Consider the following 19031-nt stretch of genomic DNA (forward strand, 5'->3'; position numbering starts at 1 on the left):
ATACCTACTAAAGTTTGGAGAAGGGATTCATGATATAAACAAACATGAAAATAGGATTGTGCTAGCTACCTGATCATATTACCCAATCAAAGAGTCAGGCTCACTAAATATTGTAACAACTCAAGCATTTTGATCTTGGCAACTTAGTCCTAAGCACAATGCAAAGAGAGAGAGAGAGAGAGAGAGAGAGAGAGACTTTGGCCATCTCAGCTATGTAAAAGCCAAAGGCAAACCCCACATATTTTCAATATTTTCCTGATCTTGGCCTGTATTAGTAAGAAACTATTACAAAATGAAAGATAATATTATCCTTATATAAAGGTCATAATGAGATACTGTTTCTATACAATGAGATCAAAATATTTTGCAAATGCAAAGTTGTATTTTATATACAACAGGATGGCAATTTTATGTGGTTGCTAACTCTCAGATTCAACCCAAAAAAAAAAAAAAAAACCAATGAAAGAAATACAGAAGAGTATATTTTTTTAAATAAGTATAAACAATATGTAGTACCAAGAAGAAAGGAAACTTCAGATTTTTCAATGCTGTTGTAGCCACTCTTGAATGGCAGAACGAAGGGCATGGTTGGGGACAAGATTACAGTGTTCAAGCTTCACATTTGTCATTGGTGAAGTATCATGCCCACTGTCCAACCATCCTCGCAAAGCCTCTGCTTCATAAGTAAAACCATCTGCTGCCACATGTGGATCTTGCATGACTTCCTGCAAGTTTGCAAAATATATGACAACAAAATCCAGTAAATAAAGATCATGCATTAATAGTTTCCTTGATAAAACATTCAGATCATTGCTATATCTCTCACAGACTAAAGGTTTAGAAGGATGCAGTCACAAAAGTTAAATCAGTCTAAGATATATTGGAAAATATTAGGAAAGAAGAACCTACATGGAAAATGGGGCAAATAAAATATGGAGGAGGTTGGAAATGCTCTTCAGAACCCAACCGAAATGAAGATGAACCTCCACATGAAGCCCTCATTGGTTCAAGCACCCTCCAGACGTCTGAGCCAAGGTCTGGCCGGCTCCTTCGGTTAATCTCACAACACCTCAATGCCAAACGAGCCAACTGTTCAGCCTGCACAAAGGGCCAATCCCCAGCCAAAGGATCCAAAAGGGCTTTCAAATTTCCAGAATCTAACGCATATTGAACTTCCTTTGTTATCCCCAAGGCTGACCTACCAGTCAACAATCGTAACAATATAATTCCAAATGAATAAACATCTGACTTTGGAGTAAGCTCTGCTGTGGAGAGGAACTCAGGATCCATATATGCAAAAGTGCCCTTTGGGTCGGTTTTCCAATACAGTGTTGAGTTGTTGTTTAAACTTTCATCTTGAGATAATAAACGACAGATTCCAAAGTCACTAAGTTTGCTAACAAAGTTAGCATCAAGGAGAATGTTGGCTGGTTTTAAGTCTCCATGGATTATGCTGTTTGGTTTACATGAATGAAGAAAGATGAGGGCAGAGCACAACTCTGCAGCAATGCGTATTCGAATTTGCCATGATAATGGGGGACTATTGTCCTTGCAGCTGAGGCGATCTTCAACACTTCCATTTGGGAGGTACTCATAAATAAGAGCCCAAGCATCTGGGCAGGCTCCAATGAGTGTAACTAGATTGGGATGCCTCAATTTACTCAATACATCAACCTGAAATAGAACCAACCAATGTCACACAACGCCAAACTTGCAATCAATTTAATTTTCATTCTTAAAGAGCAGACCCCAAAAAAAAAAAAAAATCGAGGAAGGAAACTGAATAAACAAATTTCTTCCTATCCGATTCTTAGTTTCTGAATAGGCTCACATTTTTATATATTATAAATATACAAACAATTTTGTGCCATTATCAAAACATCGTTTAATGCTGCATCAAATTGTGAAAATTGGATTGGACTGGACTGTTCGAGTGCGTGTTGAGTCCTACATTGGATGTTTACTAGGTGAATATTGGGTTTATAAGTGATTATGAAGAGTCCAAATTGTAAATTGACCTGTCCTTTTGGGTTGTAAGCACAGATGTGGCTAGTGCTTTCCTCAAGTCGTTACAAACGTAGTAACTGATGAATGATTTTAGATTGTATTGATGACTAAAAAATGGTACATGTTCAAGTACACTTAATTAATTTATGAAGATGAGCAATAAAAAATGATGAGAGCAGCCAAACCAAATTAAGAGTAATATAATTTAGGTCAACAAACCTTCATAACATGCATTCATCTAAACGGGTACAATTTCACTTGAGCCAACACCTAATGATTACACTCCATAAAATTAATATTTGCTTAAGCCATCTATCCAGTTCATAATGTAGCAAACAAATTTATTAAATGAAATTAAAAGACCATACCACTTGGGTCCTAGACTCCTAGTATTTGATGTACTAATAGCCTTGTGAATAACAGTTACACTCATGGTGAAGATTTAGATTTTCAACTCTTCTAGACAACAAAACATACAATCATCCTAATAAAAACATGATGTACACATTAAATTCATCTAAAATAAATACACAGAATTCAAACCATCTTACCTCCTGCTGAAATTCTGATGGGCCTTGCAAGCTATGAGAGTGTAGCATTTTTATAGCCACTTGGGTGTGACGCAGGATACCTTTATAAATGTTCCCATATCCCCCTTCTCCAATCTTCAGGGATGGATCGAAGTTTCTAGTTGCTTCGTCAAGTTCTGAGAAAGAAAACTCAGAGAAGAACTGAGGCATGTGTGTGCTTGAGGCTTCCCCTTGTTTCTTCCTCAGCTCCTCAGCTTCTTTAAGTGCAATGTCTCTCTGTGTCTGCAACTCATCTCTCTCTTTCTTATAATTTTGCAAGAGTTCCACAGCAGAGATAATCTTCTGCTCCAACTCCTTTACCATCTGCTCAGATTCTGCAATTTGCCTCTCCATTGATGATTTCTGATCTAGGGCAATTTCAAGTTCTTCCTTGACTTCAGCACACAGGTTATTAACCTTTCCAAGTTCTTCCTTTTCTTTTGCTAGTGCTTGCTCCATTTCTTTCCTTTGCTTCAATGCCTCAAAATAAAAGATTTCTGATGCTTTAGCCTGTAAATTGCATAATTGGCAATTTGCATAGGATAATGAGATTTTTTTTAAGTTTACACTCTAAGATATCCATATAAGCAACTCAATACAATTAAAAATGACGCCCACTTCCTTTGAATTATCTAAAACCATTGGTCTAGATAGTGTTATATATGCTCCACCTCTTAGTTGGACCATCATGGAAGCATTTAAACAAGATCAAACTAACTTTATCATTAAGAACCAATGTTAATAGGGAGGAATGTCCATACACTCAGCCCACTTAACTTTTCTTGATCTTCTTATCCTAAATATGGTTAAAGGACTTAAGGTATGTGATAGTCAGTACAAGGTGCGTAGTATGTAGACATTTCCACTCCATAGGACATAAGCATCACCTTTCTATAATATGTTAATTTGTACCTACGAGGCTATAACATAAAACTGAATTTCAGGGTTTTTTGTTTTTGTTTTTGTTTTTGTTTTCCCCCAATCCACATAAACAAAATCAGCTCCATAATGGATAGTAATAAATAAGTACCAAGGATATAAGATATATACCCGCCGTATGGAATCTATGGCATCCTTTTCAGCTTTCCCACGCTTGACAGTCTCTTGAAATGCTTCTCGCTTTGCATTTCTGGCCTCTGCCATGGCTTGTTCAAGTTGGTCATAAAAAGTATCATCCATACTTCCATCCTGCAAGAATCCGTCAATCATTAAAAGTTAAAACCCATTCCTATAATTTGGTCAATGATATACTTGCTTGACTAAAGAGAAAGGTAAAATGATTCTTACAAAATCCAAACTTACAACTTTAAACATAAACTTGGTCCATCGATAACATTAATGTGAATGTCCTACAAAAATGTTAGCACATACCAGTACACTGGGAGGGGAAGACTGATGAAGATCCTCTTTATACTGATGGAGTTCACTTAATTCTAATCCATTCTCACTTCCCTCAGTTCCCACATACGGAACAGGAGCTAACTCACTAGAAAAGCATGAGTAATCAGAACCCTGATGAGGACTGCTTCCAGATAACCTGTCTGATTCACTGGAATCCCCATCTGCATCCAAATTGCTTTTTGGAGCTGAAAGCCCTTCAGTGTTAACTGGGGAAAAACCAAACGTCTGAATATTGACAGACCTTACTCTTCTGAAAAGATCTTGAGCTGGATTACTGAGTGCTACCCGAGTAGCAGGCACCACTGTAACAGATTGTGATCTCAAATGGTTTGGTTGTCCAGTTTCATTGTTTGGACTCACTTGAAACAAAGGAGAAGCAACCTCGACATCGGTTCCATGTAAATTACCTTCCCTGTTTTGATATGGTACTTGTATTAGTTATCATATTGGGAGTGGCTTAGATGAGTTTAGTTCACTTCCGTAGAAAAAATCATCAAAATGAAGTGACAATCCAAAATTTTAAAGCCACTGACAAGCAAAGCTTTTATAGCAGTTTAAAGTATGCAATTTGCAATGTCCCTGATAAATAGCTGATCAAGAATTTTGTAGGCAGAAATATAACCCATACATTGTTAAAAAAACAAAAAAGCTGCTCCCTTGGGAATACATTCTTCATCTAATCACATAGTTTCTCAACATGTCAGCACAGATCAGCATTGCAAATGTAAATACAAATTTTGAGCAAACCTGTTGTGGATAAGGTTCCCCCTGCAGACAAATTGAATGTGACAGTATGCAGGTGCTTGTTTGCGTACGTAAATGGCTTTCTTAGACTTGAGGTCCATCATTCTCCTGCAATTTCAGGCAGTAAGGTAAATATCTAGTTATACAGGTGTACATGCAAGATTCAAATCAGAGGATCCTTGATTCAGATTACTTACAACTAACAATATGCTGAATTCACTAACACCATCAAACAAAATGGTGAATACCAAAGAGTAAGGTACTTATTGAGTTTTTATTTTTGGGTGGGGAGGTGTTAAATTCCACAAGTTGGAAACAAAAGCAGTAATAGTACTTCATTGAAAAGAATATTAACAAGGAGTTGGCAGAGGCTACAAATCAAAGTCAACCCCTTAAAGAAGGATATCTAGAAAGGCATGTCTAATTGCATGGTGTACTGATTGTTCCTGACAATACCTTTTATTAGTTATTTATTCATATGCTTAAATGATTTTGAATAGGCTACTTAAATTCTCTTTTCAGTCACCCTGGTATGTTCTGCAGAAAGCAATTACAGATGGGACCCATAACATCACCATACGCTGAACGAACAAAAATATCTACTAAATAAAACACATCCATCAGAATTCCCCAATTACTTTATCTTCTGAGATCCACAATGGATGTACAGAAAACTAAATTAACAACATGATTAAGCACATCAAAACAGTTCCTAAGCGGTTTGTACTTTGAATATTGTTTGTCTGCAGCTGCTCCCATGACAAGCTTCCTGATTCCATGCTGGCGGATGAGTTCCACTATTCCTTTTTCGATACTATCCATTTCAATATGTACTTTCTCAGCCCGTACCTACATTAAAAAGTTCCCAAATTCAATACAAACCAGAAAGTGCAACAACTGCTTCAATCCAACATTTCATTATGATCCCCAAGATATTAGGATAATGAATTGGTTAAAGAGGTTCAGGAACTATTAGATAACACTACTTCAATATTTATACCCTATCATGTATACCCATTCTAATAACTGTCATCCAAAACATTTAGCTTCACAGTCTTCTTACCCAATTCATGAAAGAACTTATAAAGTTATTCAATTTTAGAATACAAACTATTCACAAAGGCAAAACAATTCAAAAACCTTCCAATATATTTGGACAGAAAGAGACAGAAGACATATTATACCCCCATTCGGCGGCAGATAAGAAGATATTCATCAAGGGTCTTCTGCATACGTTGCCTTTCAATTTCTCTGTACGCCTTGACTTCCTGTTCTTTCATTGAGCTTGCTGGAAACTTTGTTCCCACTATAAAATCAAGAAAAACAAATACTATAAATTAAGTTCTAGAGGAGCTAAAAGCCCTTAAAAAAGATGCTGGAAATTGCAAGACAGTATGATCATCAAACTCGAATCCAACTAAGTAAATGCATATAAAAGATTTAGCCAAATTCAATTAAATCATCAGTTTATGAGTTTAAAATTACAGATAATTCCTAGAAAATTAAGATTGACCAATTTTTCTGAAATTGTTAACCAAATTTTAGAACCTTCTCAGCTATGGCCCTTTTTTTTTTTGGGTCCAAAATTTCTCTTCCATAAGAAATTCAATTCAAGGCCCAATCTGAAAACCAATTTAAAACATTATACTACTTGAAAATTCTACAAAGACATTCAGGAGGAGGCAAACCATACACTTGTGTTGTGTGTGCATGAAAATAAGCATATTTATGCTGCAGACTTACTCATGGGTATCATCTGTGCAGGCTGATGAACATGAATGATGCAAACTTTCTTCCCTCCTGATTTCTGTAATGTCCATACCAAGGTAGATTTACTATCCTTCACATCTTTTGCTACTGCGACATATATTATATCTTCAATTCTGCTCACCACTGAGTCTCCTTCAATTTCTTGCATACTTGCCATATGCACTCTAATGGTATGGGTCCTTTGGGTGATTGCAGACACCGGACTCACCATAGCCATGCTATTAACTACTGTAGAACTCTTCCACCTTATGAACACTTCTTTTCTTTTCTAGGTTGAACAACCCAATTCAACTTTTTCTCTTTCCAATTATGGAACTTAATAAGCAATATCTGAAACTACCCAATTTCAACTTTCTCTCTCTAAAACTGAAAATCCAACAATAAACTACAACTTTGTGACGCTTTCTCTCTCTAAAAAACACAAAACCATAAATAAAAACCCAATCTTTAATTCAGTAACTTGATAATAGAAATAGCAAAAATCTCAAACAACCCAATTCAACCTTCTCCCTCTACAGCTCAAGCAGACCAAATTCAACTCTTAATGTCTCCAAATTCCTCAACTTAGGTACTAAGAACACCAAAAAACCCCTACTACCCAATTCAATTATCTCTCTCTAGAGAACTCACAAACCAAATCCAACCCTCTTTAGAGCATAACTGAAAACAATCTCACCCAATAAAAACTCCCCCTTTCCCTGAAACCCCATCTATATGATCTTGGATTTGGGTTTCAACCCTATCCTTCTCACCAAGATTTTCTGGGGTAGATACTATGAATCTCAAACTCATCGAGAAAGATCAAAACTTTGAAAAGAACAATACAAAAGGGCTGGTGGGGTTGGTTAGTGAGGTGTGTTACGTGTATAGTAGATATGTGATTGAGAGATTTGAGGGAGCCGAATGTCTGGATTGTCTTGAACAAAAAATGATTGTACCATAACAACAATGAGATTGTCTTTCACAAATAAAATATAAAACAACAACTCTCCAAACTTACATTAACCATTCTATGGTGGGTCCATAGTGCAACTTTTCTCTCGTTCTTTTAAAACCACGTTACTTTCCTTGCTTTTTAGTTCTATTCCTTCAAGAAGAAGCTTCCTTGAATACGCATCACCCTTCACAACTCACTACTTTACATATGTGATCCTACAAGTACAAATCAAATTGTAAATCACCATTTGGAGTGAAAATTGTATGAGGGTGTCCTCACGTGCTTTACCTTATACCTCACTTCCTATAAAAAGACAGATGGACAAAAATGACGATAACTTTGATGAGAGTTTTTCTCTCTTCAACTAATCCGTTATTAGCGTGATTGGCGCGTGAGAATATCAAAAAAGCACAGGACCTATCATCTTATTTTTACGGAGATTGAGTGGTTGTTTAGTCGATTTGTCTAACTAGTAAAGTTTTTTCTTGATTAAAAAAAAAAATTCGCAATAACTTTTTTAAAAAGATAAGTCACAAGTTAAAATTTTATTGTTAAAAAAATAAAAATAAAAATAAAAACTTATCAAGATTCAAGACCACGATCAGATTTGAATTTTGAAGTTTAGAATGTGAGGTATTCTCGTATATGATATCTATTAAATAACTTTTATTTAAATTTACAAATTATAGATTTTTTAAAATACATTTTTTTGGGCTTATTTGGATGTAAAATTAGTAATTAAACTTTTGTACGTAAGTTTTGTTTACATTTCATTTTTGTTGATAATATGGTTAATCATCTTTATGTTTTTATGACATTTGATTTTAAGTAAGATTTATTGATTTAAATCTTGAAAAACATTTTCTATAAAAGCAACTCTAACGTGTATTTTTAATAAAATTGTGTAAGTGATCAATATCCGTATAAGAAGCCTCACTAAAATATAAAATTCTATTTGAGTATAATAAAATAAAATTTCAAAGTGTAGATTAATAGATTTTGATTCATTAGACATGATATTGTATTTTCACATAACAAAAGAATCACCTAATATATAACGTTAATTAAGGTTGTTAAAATTGGGATTTTTTGTAGGATCATGGGAGGTAAGTAGGATAATGGATTATATGATCGGATTGTGAATCATAAGATCCTACATTATTTATATATATATATATATAAACGCATTAGTATATTAAATAATTACATAAATTATACATTCATTCATAAAAAACCAAAAATTTGCATCTATTTGATGTAATTACCATACATCACTACATCTATTTGTAAGCATCATTTAAAGAGGCTAAAAACCTCAAAATGTAACACTTTATTGGGATGTTATTTTTCATTTGGGTCCAACTGAATCTTTTCTCAAGTTAAAGAAGATTACAAGAAATTAGGATTGTTTAGGATTGTCAGAATTGTAAGATCCTACCCATTCTAAATGATCACAAAGATTCTTGAAAAATCTGGATCATTTTGGGTAGGTGGGATCTCAAAATCCTAGGATCGTAGGATCTAGATCGGTATTTTGACAACAATGACGTCAACCATGACAAGCACAAATTGATTTACTTAAAATCATATTAATAATAGAATAACTAAATAAGAATAACTGAATAAGTTTAAGGCTGAGAAAAAAATAGTGACTTGATGGTGATTGATTATCAAGATATACTTTTAGAGAGAGACTAGAGAGAATATGTGGTTTGACAATGGCAAGTTGCAAAGAGTTATTTTCAAAGAAATGTGAGGTGGGTGGGGGGAGGGGGGGGGGGAATTATTTGAAAACCTATTTTCTTTTTTTTTGGGAAAATGATGAAAGCCTATTTTAATTTTAAGTGGGATAAGAGAGAAATTCTATATAAGTTTATTCAATTTTTAGCTATATATGATCACTTTCCAAAAAGAAAATGTAAATGGGTATCAACCATCAACTATGAAGATATATTTTACTTTAATTAAATTGTTAAACAAACAATTTTATATTATAAGAATTTTCTTTCTTAGGGGTCTTACGCAATTGCCAAAATTACCAAAGTATATAGAAAATGCTAATCCTCACTTTTCAAATACCCTATAATATTCTCTTTTATGTTTACTTTTTTAAATATCCTATAATATGCTCTTTTTATAGTTAGCACCACCAACTTAAAAAAAAAAATACTCAATATTGAGGCCAAGAAGGTAAAAATAATAAATTTTAAATTCATAAATATTGGTGCAAGTTTTTAAGAGAAAATTATAAATGCTCCATAGTGTATTGTCAACCAAAGTATAACTACTAATTCTTCTATAAAAAGAAGTTTAACTACTAATTACCCAATAATTTACCGTCTCCAACTAAGGTACATTATAAAAATAAAAATAAAAATTATGTTGATGAAATTCATGAATAGATTTATACCTTATTAATATGTGGATATGATATTATTAGATATCAATTAAACATTATTTAAATTTATATCACAAGTGCTCTTGATGAAACAAAAATGTTAAAGCTCGATATTTAACAACATCAAAGAGTAAGTCTAATTATAATTGTAAAAATGTTGAGAGCTTTGTAGCTCAACTGGTTGGCACATCTTTAGTGTTTTTAATTAGAACTTGATAGTCAAGTAGTAATTTTTTAAAAACAAAATTTCGTGTTCTTTATGTTAAAATTATTGTTATATTGTCATCTAAGTGACATAAATATATTGATTTTCTGTTTATTCTATTTACCAACTTTATAATTTGAACCCTTAATGAGTCAAGGTTTAGATAGGTGTGTTTGAATCCATTGTATTTATTTATCACCTTTCTCTAAATGAAAAAAAAAAATCCATTGTATTTATTCATATATATTATTTTCTTTTTGTTCTTAAATATTTTATTTTTCTGATTGGTATATATATCAAGGTACATCTCTAGCTACTTTAATTAAAAGAAGAAGAAAAAGTAGTTTTTACTTTAGAATTTCCTGTACCATTCTTTCTTTCAGGATAACAATATTCATACAATTTCTAATATAAATTAAATGAAATTCAACACATTCTTCATTTATCGATCTATTAATAATTGTTCTCCTTCAATTTTTTTTTTTTTTTTTTTTTTTTGGAGAGAAAGTAAAGGTCGTCTCCTTCAAATTAAGACATATAATTTGGGATAAAAAGAATGTGATCTCTATCTCTCTCTCTCTCTCTAATATATATATACACACACACACACACACACATATATATATATGTAAAGTCACAATCTCAAACAGAGAGCAAACTATCAATCGAACCAAAAAAATCTAATGGCTTTTTGTCTTTTGAGTCTTTTCACAACCTCATCGTTTCTTTGTTGTACACTTGTACAACCATGGATTACTTTCCAAATGTCATGATAGCACCAATGTGTTACAGCGTTTTGCCACCTAATTATATCCACACCGACTTAGTACGGAAAAGACTGTCCCATACTTCAGTCGTATTCATATTTTTCTTTACCGTAATTTCTACGAGTGTCATTCAAGGTAATGCAATTGTAATACTAATGTGAAAACATAAGTACATGATACACATTTTTATCTAACAAAAATAATATATTTTTTCTTAGACTAGAGTTTATATATATTCATCTTTCATTGTACAATGTAAACATATAACGTGTTCTTTTACAAAATAAGAATACGAATTTATATGGTTACATTTGTGATATGACTCATAGAGTTCATGCTTTTATTTTTTTACCATGATGAAATTAGAGTTGATCTTAACTATGTTATGAGGCCCTTAATAAATAAATTAAAAAAAAAAAAAAAACACCATGTGAGGAAGCTCAATGCTGATGGCCTAAATTTTTCATAATTTATTTTGGAGTTTGGTGGATATCCTACTCTCAGAGGAATATCCTTTTGTTAATATTCCATAAGAAGAATATTCTTCAATTAATCAACCTTTAATACTCTATATAAATATAATTATAATCGTCACCTTATAGCATGTCCACCTCAATGGACAAAACACAAAAATCAAATCGCCACCGTGAATTAAGATCCAGGTGATATTGATATCTTTGTTGAATTTAGCTGTTCTATCCGGCTAGGTCAACAGTATCAGCGGTCTTGAATTGGAGGTCATTTCCATAAATTAAAAATGTGTATAAAATAAAGATTAAGATTCTCTGTCTAGGGTTTTGTATGCGAGTTGACATGATAACTAACATAGCTCTATAATTCAGGTTTATAATTCACATATTTGTTTAAATAATAAAGATGAACTTATAATATAACGTCAAGTATTTTATATATTACCACCCATCAATATATACATATACATATACATATATATATATATATAAATATAATCCCTCCCATGTTATTATAAATAAGCCACGTGCTCGCAGGTTATTTGTGTTAGTATTTGTGTATTGTGTACAAAGTACGAACTGCGCTGATATAATATTTAATTAGACCCAACTTGTGCTAACTGCAAATACAATTTTTCTTATTATAATCAGATTCTGGTCTCTATAAAAATATATACATTTATGCATTATCTGGGGTAGTCTCTTGCCTGTGTTTCATGAGCTTAAGATAGGTTTTTTCGCCTTATTAACAGAAGATTGGATCAAAATGGATGACTTGTAAACAACTATAATTTACTTATTCTATGGCATTTAGAGGAGTTTCATCATCAATGAAAATAATATAATAATGCAGCAAGTTCAAGATTAAATTAAAAAAAAAAAACCAGGAGTGAAAAAAAAATATGAACAGAAAAGAAGAAGAGAATAAGGACAACAAAGAGGATGGGAATAATAAATACAGATATTGGTAAAAAAAAAAAAAAAAGGGGAACAAAATACAGATAGAAATTACTAAAGGGTTGGATTTTAAAATTATCAATTAGAATGAAGAGAGAAATTAGAAAAACAGTGAGATATATTAAAGTGTTAACTGTTTTACTTGTTTTTCAAACCAAGAGTCAACTGTCAGGTGTTCTGGAAGGTGTTTTTACATAAAAGATCTTTAAAAAGTAAAAATGTAGCCTTACGTTTTTGACATTATTTATCTATTATTTTGTGGCTTAGTTTCTTTGTGGAGTCAATTGTGGTACATAAAAGTGTGAGCAGTACTGAACAGCAGAAAGGTGAAAGTGGATAACCAGTATTTTGAAGAGCGTATTTTGAATTGAGTTAAGTTATTTTAGGGCCGTTCCGTAAAGCATTTTAGTAATATGTTTTTAATTTTTAAATAATATTATATGTATTTTTACATATTTTTTCATCAACACATATTTCAAAAAAAATACAAACAACATTACTCAAACTACTTTATTAAATAGATCTCTCTAACTCTGTACTTAATTGATAGCTTTCTCCTTTTACTTGGTTGGTTAATTCTTTTATATGGTTGATTGTGAAAAAACAAGTCATGACACCCAAGAGTGGATCCTTCAAGTCATACCCAAAAAAAAAAAAAGCAGCAGTAACTAGCCTACAACATATGGGTTAACTTACCAATAAAAAGAATACATCAATTTTATTATTATTTAATTTTATGAAGTTGATTACTACACCCAAGATGTGCTAAGAGTTTCTAGTTTAATAATATTGTCCAATTCTTTTGATAAAAAAAAATTTGGGCTCAAATTCCCTCCCAATTATTGTTAGCAAAAAATAAATATACTAAACCTGAGCTGAGATACTTTGATTGATGCAGAGTCATGGTCACCCAAACACATTTAGCGATACTGTTGATGATTCAATTTATGACAAAGTTAAATTAAGCCTAGAATTAAAAGCTAAGATATCATGCCCTTTAATTAATTTTATGTTTAATTATTATTTTTGGTCCCTATTCTTTGTCCTAATGTTTCAAAATAATTCATAACGTTTCAATTGTGTTAGTTTAGTTTCTAATATTTAATTATTGTGTCAAAGCAGTCTTTATCAATGGATGTAAAAATAATCATTTTGATGTCACTTGAAATTCCATGTAGTCTTGATTTATTATAAAAAAGAAAAAAAAAAAAAAGTAAACTCGCGAGTTTGCACATGTGGACTATATTTATGATATGAAATTCCTTGGAACACAACGGAGAAGAGGGGGTGGATCCTTGGGAGAGACAAGAGAGAGCTTGGGAGTAAAGGTTAAGACTTAAGACATACAATAGCAAGGTCAAGACATACAACAAATGGTGGATAGAAAAATTTGACATATCAAATCCTTTGATTCATATTATATATGAAAAAGGTTAACGGATGTCTTAAAGGACATTGGTTTAAGAAATATTTAAATTAATTATTTTTAATAACTTTTTATATTTCATATAAAACTGGTATCAAAACTTTCCTAAATTAGTTCATTAACAGATGTTATGTATATATATATATATATATATATATATGAGATGGGTTCAAGTTACATTTGGTGTAACTCTAAAGAATTACATCTTTTTTAAACCATTGGATTAATATATATATATATATATAGAGAGAGAGAGAGAGAGAGAGAGGGGTTATTCATTGAATTTAAACCCTTTATGATTTTTTTCTTTTGATTAGCATAGTGCGATAGAGGTTTTTTATTTCACATAACAGGGACTGCCGGTCACCGCCCATCAAATCAAATCTCAACAAAGGTACCAAAACTAGAAATATAAAACCTCTACAAAATGTATTTAATTATATTCTTTTAGATGCACAGAGTCTATTGGATTTGGACCCTATGTTGTGATTCATGTCTTTGCTCATCCAAGTGAATTCAGGTGGAGGTATTTTACGCAGGCAGCCCTAATTAGCACTGGATTGACAAGTGACAACAACTTTAAATTAATTTCCAACATGTTATCTTTCATTTTCAACACACGAACTATTATAGACATTTGATTAGTTTAATTTTATAGAATAAAATTGAATTGTTTCCTATAAATCTTAATCTTTTACTTATGGTTAAAAAAAAAAATATCGTGGGTAGCAAACAGCAGGGAAAAAATAAAAATTAAAAAAATAATGCATAAGCAGTGTACCAGGAAGACTGGTCCAATATGGTAACAAGCATTAATTGTAAAACGCGGTTTAGGCCATTTCAGTTGAACTCTAGCTATAATGATGTTAGGGAAAGAGACAAACACATCAATTACCCTTTATTTCTTTGACAATAGTATAAATGAAGTCTTCAAGCAAAAAAAAGAAGTATGAATGAAGTCTTTGGAAAGTCGTACATTTTTATGAAACAGGTATTATTATTGCTTTCTCTGAATATTTTCACCCAGAAGAATAAAGACTTGGACCCAAGCTTTGCCCCCAAGAATAAAAACAATCAGAAGTAAAATTTTAATTTGTAAATATCTTATTCTGAAATTTGTACTGTTCTTGATTGTTTTTTCCTCAGTTTTTTTTTTCTCAAAGACTAAATTCGTTGAAAGTCACATTCAGTCTTGGTTGGCAATTAATTGAAACATCAATTCAAGGAGAGGCAATGTGTATAAGCCCATGTAGTAAAACTATAAAACTACCATGAAGGTTCCCTTTCAATGTTTGTGGCTATGAATCACATGCTGCTGAGCCTTTGATCGCTCCACTTGCCTTCCCACTGGCTATTTAGCAATTAAAAATGAGAATGATTGGTAAAATTGTTAGAATATAGGTTGTAAATTGAGTCATATTAAAATATGGCCACCTAATTTGACGATAGGAGCTGCAATGTGCAGTTAGTAGGGGAACTTGAACTCATGCCTGAGGCATTTCGGCCGGCCCAGCCCTTACCAGTAGGCCAATCAACATGTTTGTAGTTTAGTCACTTATTAACTATATAAATTAAGTAATTAAACTCAATAATTGTTTTCAAAGGTAAATAACACAGGGTGAGCGATGATCCATGCATCACCCAAATGAGAGCTCTCTCTCTCTCTCTCACACACCCCTACTAATCATGCTATCTCTTGGGGTTAAATCTTATTATTTTCTTAAATTATGGAAAAAAAAAATGCATGGACATCTTACTGCGGTAGTTTGTTATGTAATTTTTAGTCATATGATGAAAAAATCGTGGTCAACACGGTGCAAACAATTTACATCAAGATATAAAAACTGCAAATTACTTTGTTGAAAGCTTAACTTCTGGTGGGGGTAGCTATAATTTTGAACAAGTGGATGTTAAAGTATTCCTGTTGAATTAGACTTCATATTAATTATATCATCGTCATCTGAAAGCAACTACCGGGGGTTTGTCTTCGTGTTTTTTCCTTTTCATTTGTTTGGGAAAGCATGAATGATTATCTTAACTGGGTTTTATGAAGTTGGTTTGATTAAGTTAAAGTTGTGATTTTTATATAAGAGTTTAATATTGGAAAGACAGAACTAAATTTGGGATTTTACAACTATTAAATTGTTGCGTTACCAACTCAGTTACAAGCCTTTAATTCCCTACACGTAAGCTTCCTGCTCATGCTTACAACTGTTGTCTCTGGCATTATGTCTTCATGGCCATTCGATGCCAAAAGTTAATATGCCGAAAACCAAACTAATCTCTTGACTACTTCAAAGCTTCTTGAAGATTTTGCTTAGCTCTTAAGTTTCTTGATGAATTCTGTTGCCATCTTTCTCTTCATAATATTAATGTTTAATTTTGTTCTTATATATATATAGGTTACACATCAACCTTAAGAGCTATTTAACGTGAAACTTTTGGTCCAACAACTTTTTGAAAAAAAAAAAACCCTAATTCCTTCTTGATTTGTGTTGGGTTAAAGTGTATTGATCTCGATTAATTAATTCAATTACCCAAATTGATTAATTAAGTCAAATTACATGCAAATCGTGGAGGCACCAATAAATCACCAAATAACTAAAATGCAATGGAAAATAAATTAATATGGTAGTTGTTGACAAATAAAGAAAACCTTTCGCAAGACAAAAACTCCACTGGGTGAATTTAAGGTCACTACTCCCAAAAATCCACTGATAAAAAATCAAGTAGTTACAAGTATGAGGAATCTTATCATTACCCTGACCTATTCCAAAATACCAACTTATAGTTGAACTTTTACTTCAATACCCAATTGAACTTGATTTTATAGCAGGCTTCTTTGCTCTGCATAAATCTCCAATTTGTGACTAATTCCTTTGCATGGATCTTAGTACGTGACTAACTCCAGCAATTTGATTGATTGTTGATGGTTGCAAAGTTCTTTACTTCATAAATGATTAATATCATGAAGCACTTGGTTACAAAACCCTAAGACGTACAAACGTAGTAGCTTCATACAGAGTATATGAGTTCTAGGTCTTTGTTTCTATACTTGATGACTTTTAAAATAGGCCTAATATATGACTAAAGTTGTAAAAAGAGAAACCTTAATCATTCAAGTCATATAGGGCCAAAATTCAGATCTGAGAAATCTGAAATCGTAATTCTCGATAGATCGAGCTTGTGTCGAGCTTCGATCTCCATTAATCTTTGATAGTAGCTAGTGTTGAGTTTTAATGAAACAACTTTTCTTTACTTATTTCTTGGATTAAACTTCATGTTGTTAATGATATTACTTGATATGTTTGAACAACATACTTCTTGATACATTAAACCCAACTTAGATTTACTCAATTACAAGTAAATTGCGTTTTGTTAAAGAATTAGTCAATTGCATAGAAAATATGATGCATACAATTTGTAACGTTTCACCATATCAAAATTTAAAGGAAGAGCAAAATCCCTTCTCGATTTGTCACCACTAATCAACCTCAACTCCCTAATTTCGGCTAACAAACCACTGATTTTTAATTTCCTAATTTTCCCCCTTGTCAAAACTCAAAAGGCCCCATTTTGTCTTGTCAAGCAAGGCTTATGGAATTTTGATTTCTTCCTAATTTGTTTACTGACTTGAGTAGCACGTGCACACTGCTTGTTTATTAGGTCTTAAAAAAAAAAAAAAAAAATTCTCTTTCTAAATTTCAGATTCCTTGGCATTTGTAAGCTTCACACAGGGTGGAGCTACAACAAAGCTTGGGGGGCCATGGCCCCTCCACACACACACACACACACAAAACTCTTTTATTCCCCCCCTCCCCCAAAAATATTTAAGTTAGTCCAATGATACTCTAAAAATACAATCAATTTTTTCAATTTGGCCTAGTAGTTATAAATATAAGGTAGTTTTTGTTTTCTCAAATTCTTATATATATTTTTTTGAGGTATTTTTTGTTTTCTCAAATTCGTTTTTATTTTTTTTTATGTGTTTAATATTAAACTAGACAACTTTTATATACTCATTGGAGTTTAAAAGATGATGAGTTCTCCTAAAAATATTATCTAGCAAATATACATATGTCAGTTGATAGTTTTATATATAATAATATATATTTACAAATTATGACATACTCTGGTATCAAATATTAAGGTTTATACATGCGTATGTGTATGTGTATTTACGCATATGTATGATGGTTTGTCTTAACTCTTGACTAATATATTAGTACCATAATTTGGACCCTCGATCCAAACAAAAAATCCTAGCTCCTCCCCTGACTTCACGTTATCTAAATGACTAGAGTTACATGAATTTTGTTTCTATTCACCAGTTGATGACATTGACCTTTTTAAAATATTTTCAAAGTGTGGGACTAAAATGAAATATTTAGAAATAAATAAGTGATCTTGAAACAAAAATCAAAGTTTGAGGAAAAATATATGTCAAATTTACTTAAAATTCAATTAAGAGAAGTACTCATTCTTTGACTTGTACAGTAGTTTGTACGTTGTACCTCTCTCTGTCTCTCTCTCTCCCCAATTTTGTGCAAAATTCACGTTTTTGTTTAGGTCTTATACGCTCCTTTTGTTCAAATCCGCTAGTTTGTACTGACCACTTCTATCAATATTCAAACCTATATATTCTCGGTCAGAAGTCAGAAGTATATTCCTAGAGGTATATATATCTTATACCAAGCTTTCATAAACACCAATAATTTGCTTTCATAATTAATTAATTTTTTTAATAATTCAATTGTTACAAGAATGAAGAACATGGGGATTTGAACCCAGACCATTAATGAGGCATCAATTAAGTTCCAAAGCTCTTGGCGATTCCCTAATTCTTAATTTAACTAGCTTGTAACCCCATGCATATATATAAATACACTTAAAGATATACATTAAGATTCATATTATAATTCCTATATCTATAATTTAAACACTATTGATAGTCATTTTTATATTTTGTTAACTTTTTAAACAAATTTGTAAGGATATTATTAGGAGACTGTTTGGCTTGGGTGGAAAAGCTGAACGCGTTTGCGTTTCAGCTTTTTTTTTTTTTTTTTTTTTCACGGGTTTCAGTTTTTTTACTGTTTATGTACTGTAGCGGCTACTGTTTAATGAACAGTAGCCGCAAAGTTTGACTTTTCAACCCAAATTTACTGTTCACGGACCCACAATTTTCACTTTTCAGCAACTTTTTCATTAAAAATGGGTCCCACGGTACTATTCACACATTTAAAAATTATTTTGCTACAGTGTTTTCAGTTTTCAGTTTTCAGTGTATCCAAACAGGCCCTAGGTATAAAATGTAAATTGTCCATGTTAAAAAAAATTATTGTGAAGCACTTATTTTATTTTATTTTATGATTCATTT

General features: G+C 32.1%; 1 protein-coding gene across 1 annotated transcript; it reads right to left on the reverse strand.

The window, feature by feature from the left end:
* Positions 1 to 239: 239 nt before the first annotated feature.
* On the reverse strand, positions 240 to 7517 carry LOC112034596 (U-box domain-containing protein 33). The gene is made up of 9 exons (XM_024067406.2): positions 6465 to 7517; positions 5906 to 6027; positions 5449 to 5570; positions 4725 to 4829; positions 3948 to 4389; positions 3627 to 3764; positions 2559 to 3086; positions 910 to 1674; positions 240 to 725 (listed from the first exon to the last, which is right to left on the reverse strand). Exons 1-9 carry the CDS (start codon positions 6706 to 6708, stop codon positions 543 to 545), a joined length of 2649 nt encoding a protein of 882 aa, XP_023923174.2. The 5' UTR covers positions 6709 to 7517; the 3' UTR covers positions 240 to 542.
* Between the last annotated feature and the right edge of the window lie 11514 nt (positions 7518 to 19031).

The sequence above is a fragment of the Quercus suber genome, unplaced genomic scaffold, assembly GCF_002906115.3.
Source record: "Quercus suber isolate HL8 unplaced genomic scaffold, Cork oak 2.0 scaffold_633, whole genome shotgun sequence".
Lineage (NCBI taxonomy): Eukaryota > Viridiplantae > Streptophyta > Magnoliopsida > Fagales > Fagaceae > Quercus > Quercus suber.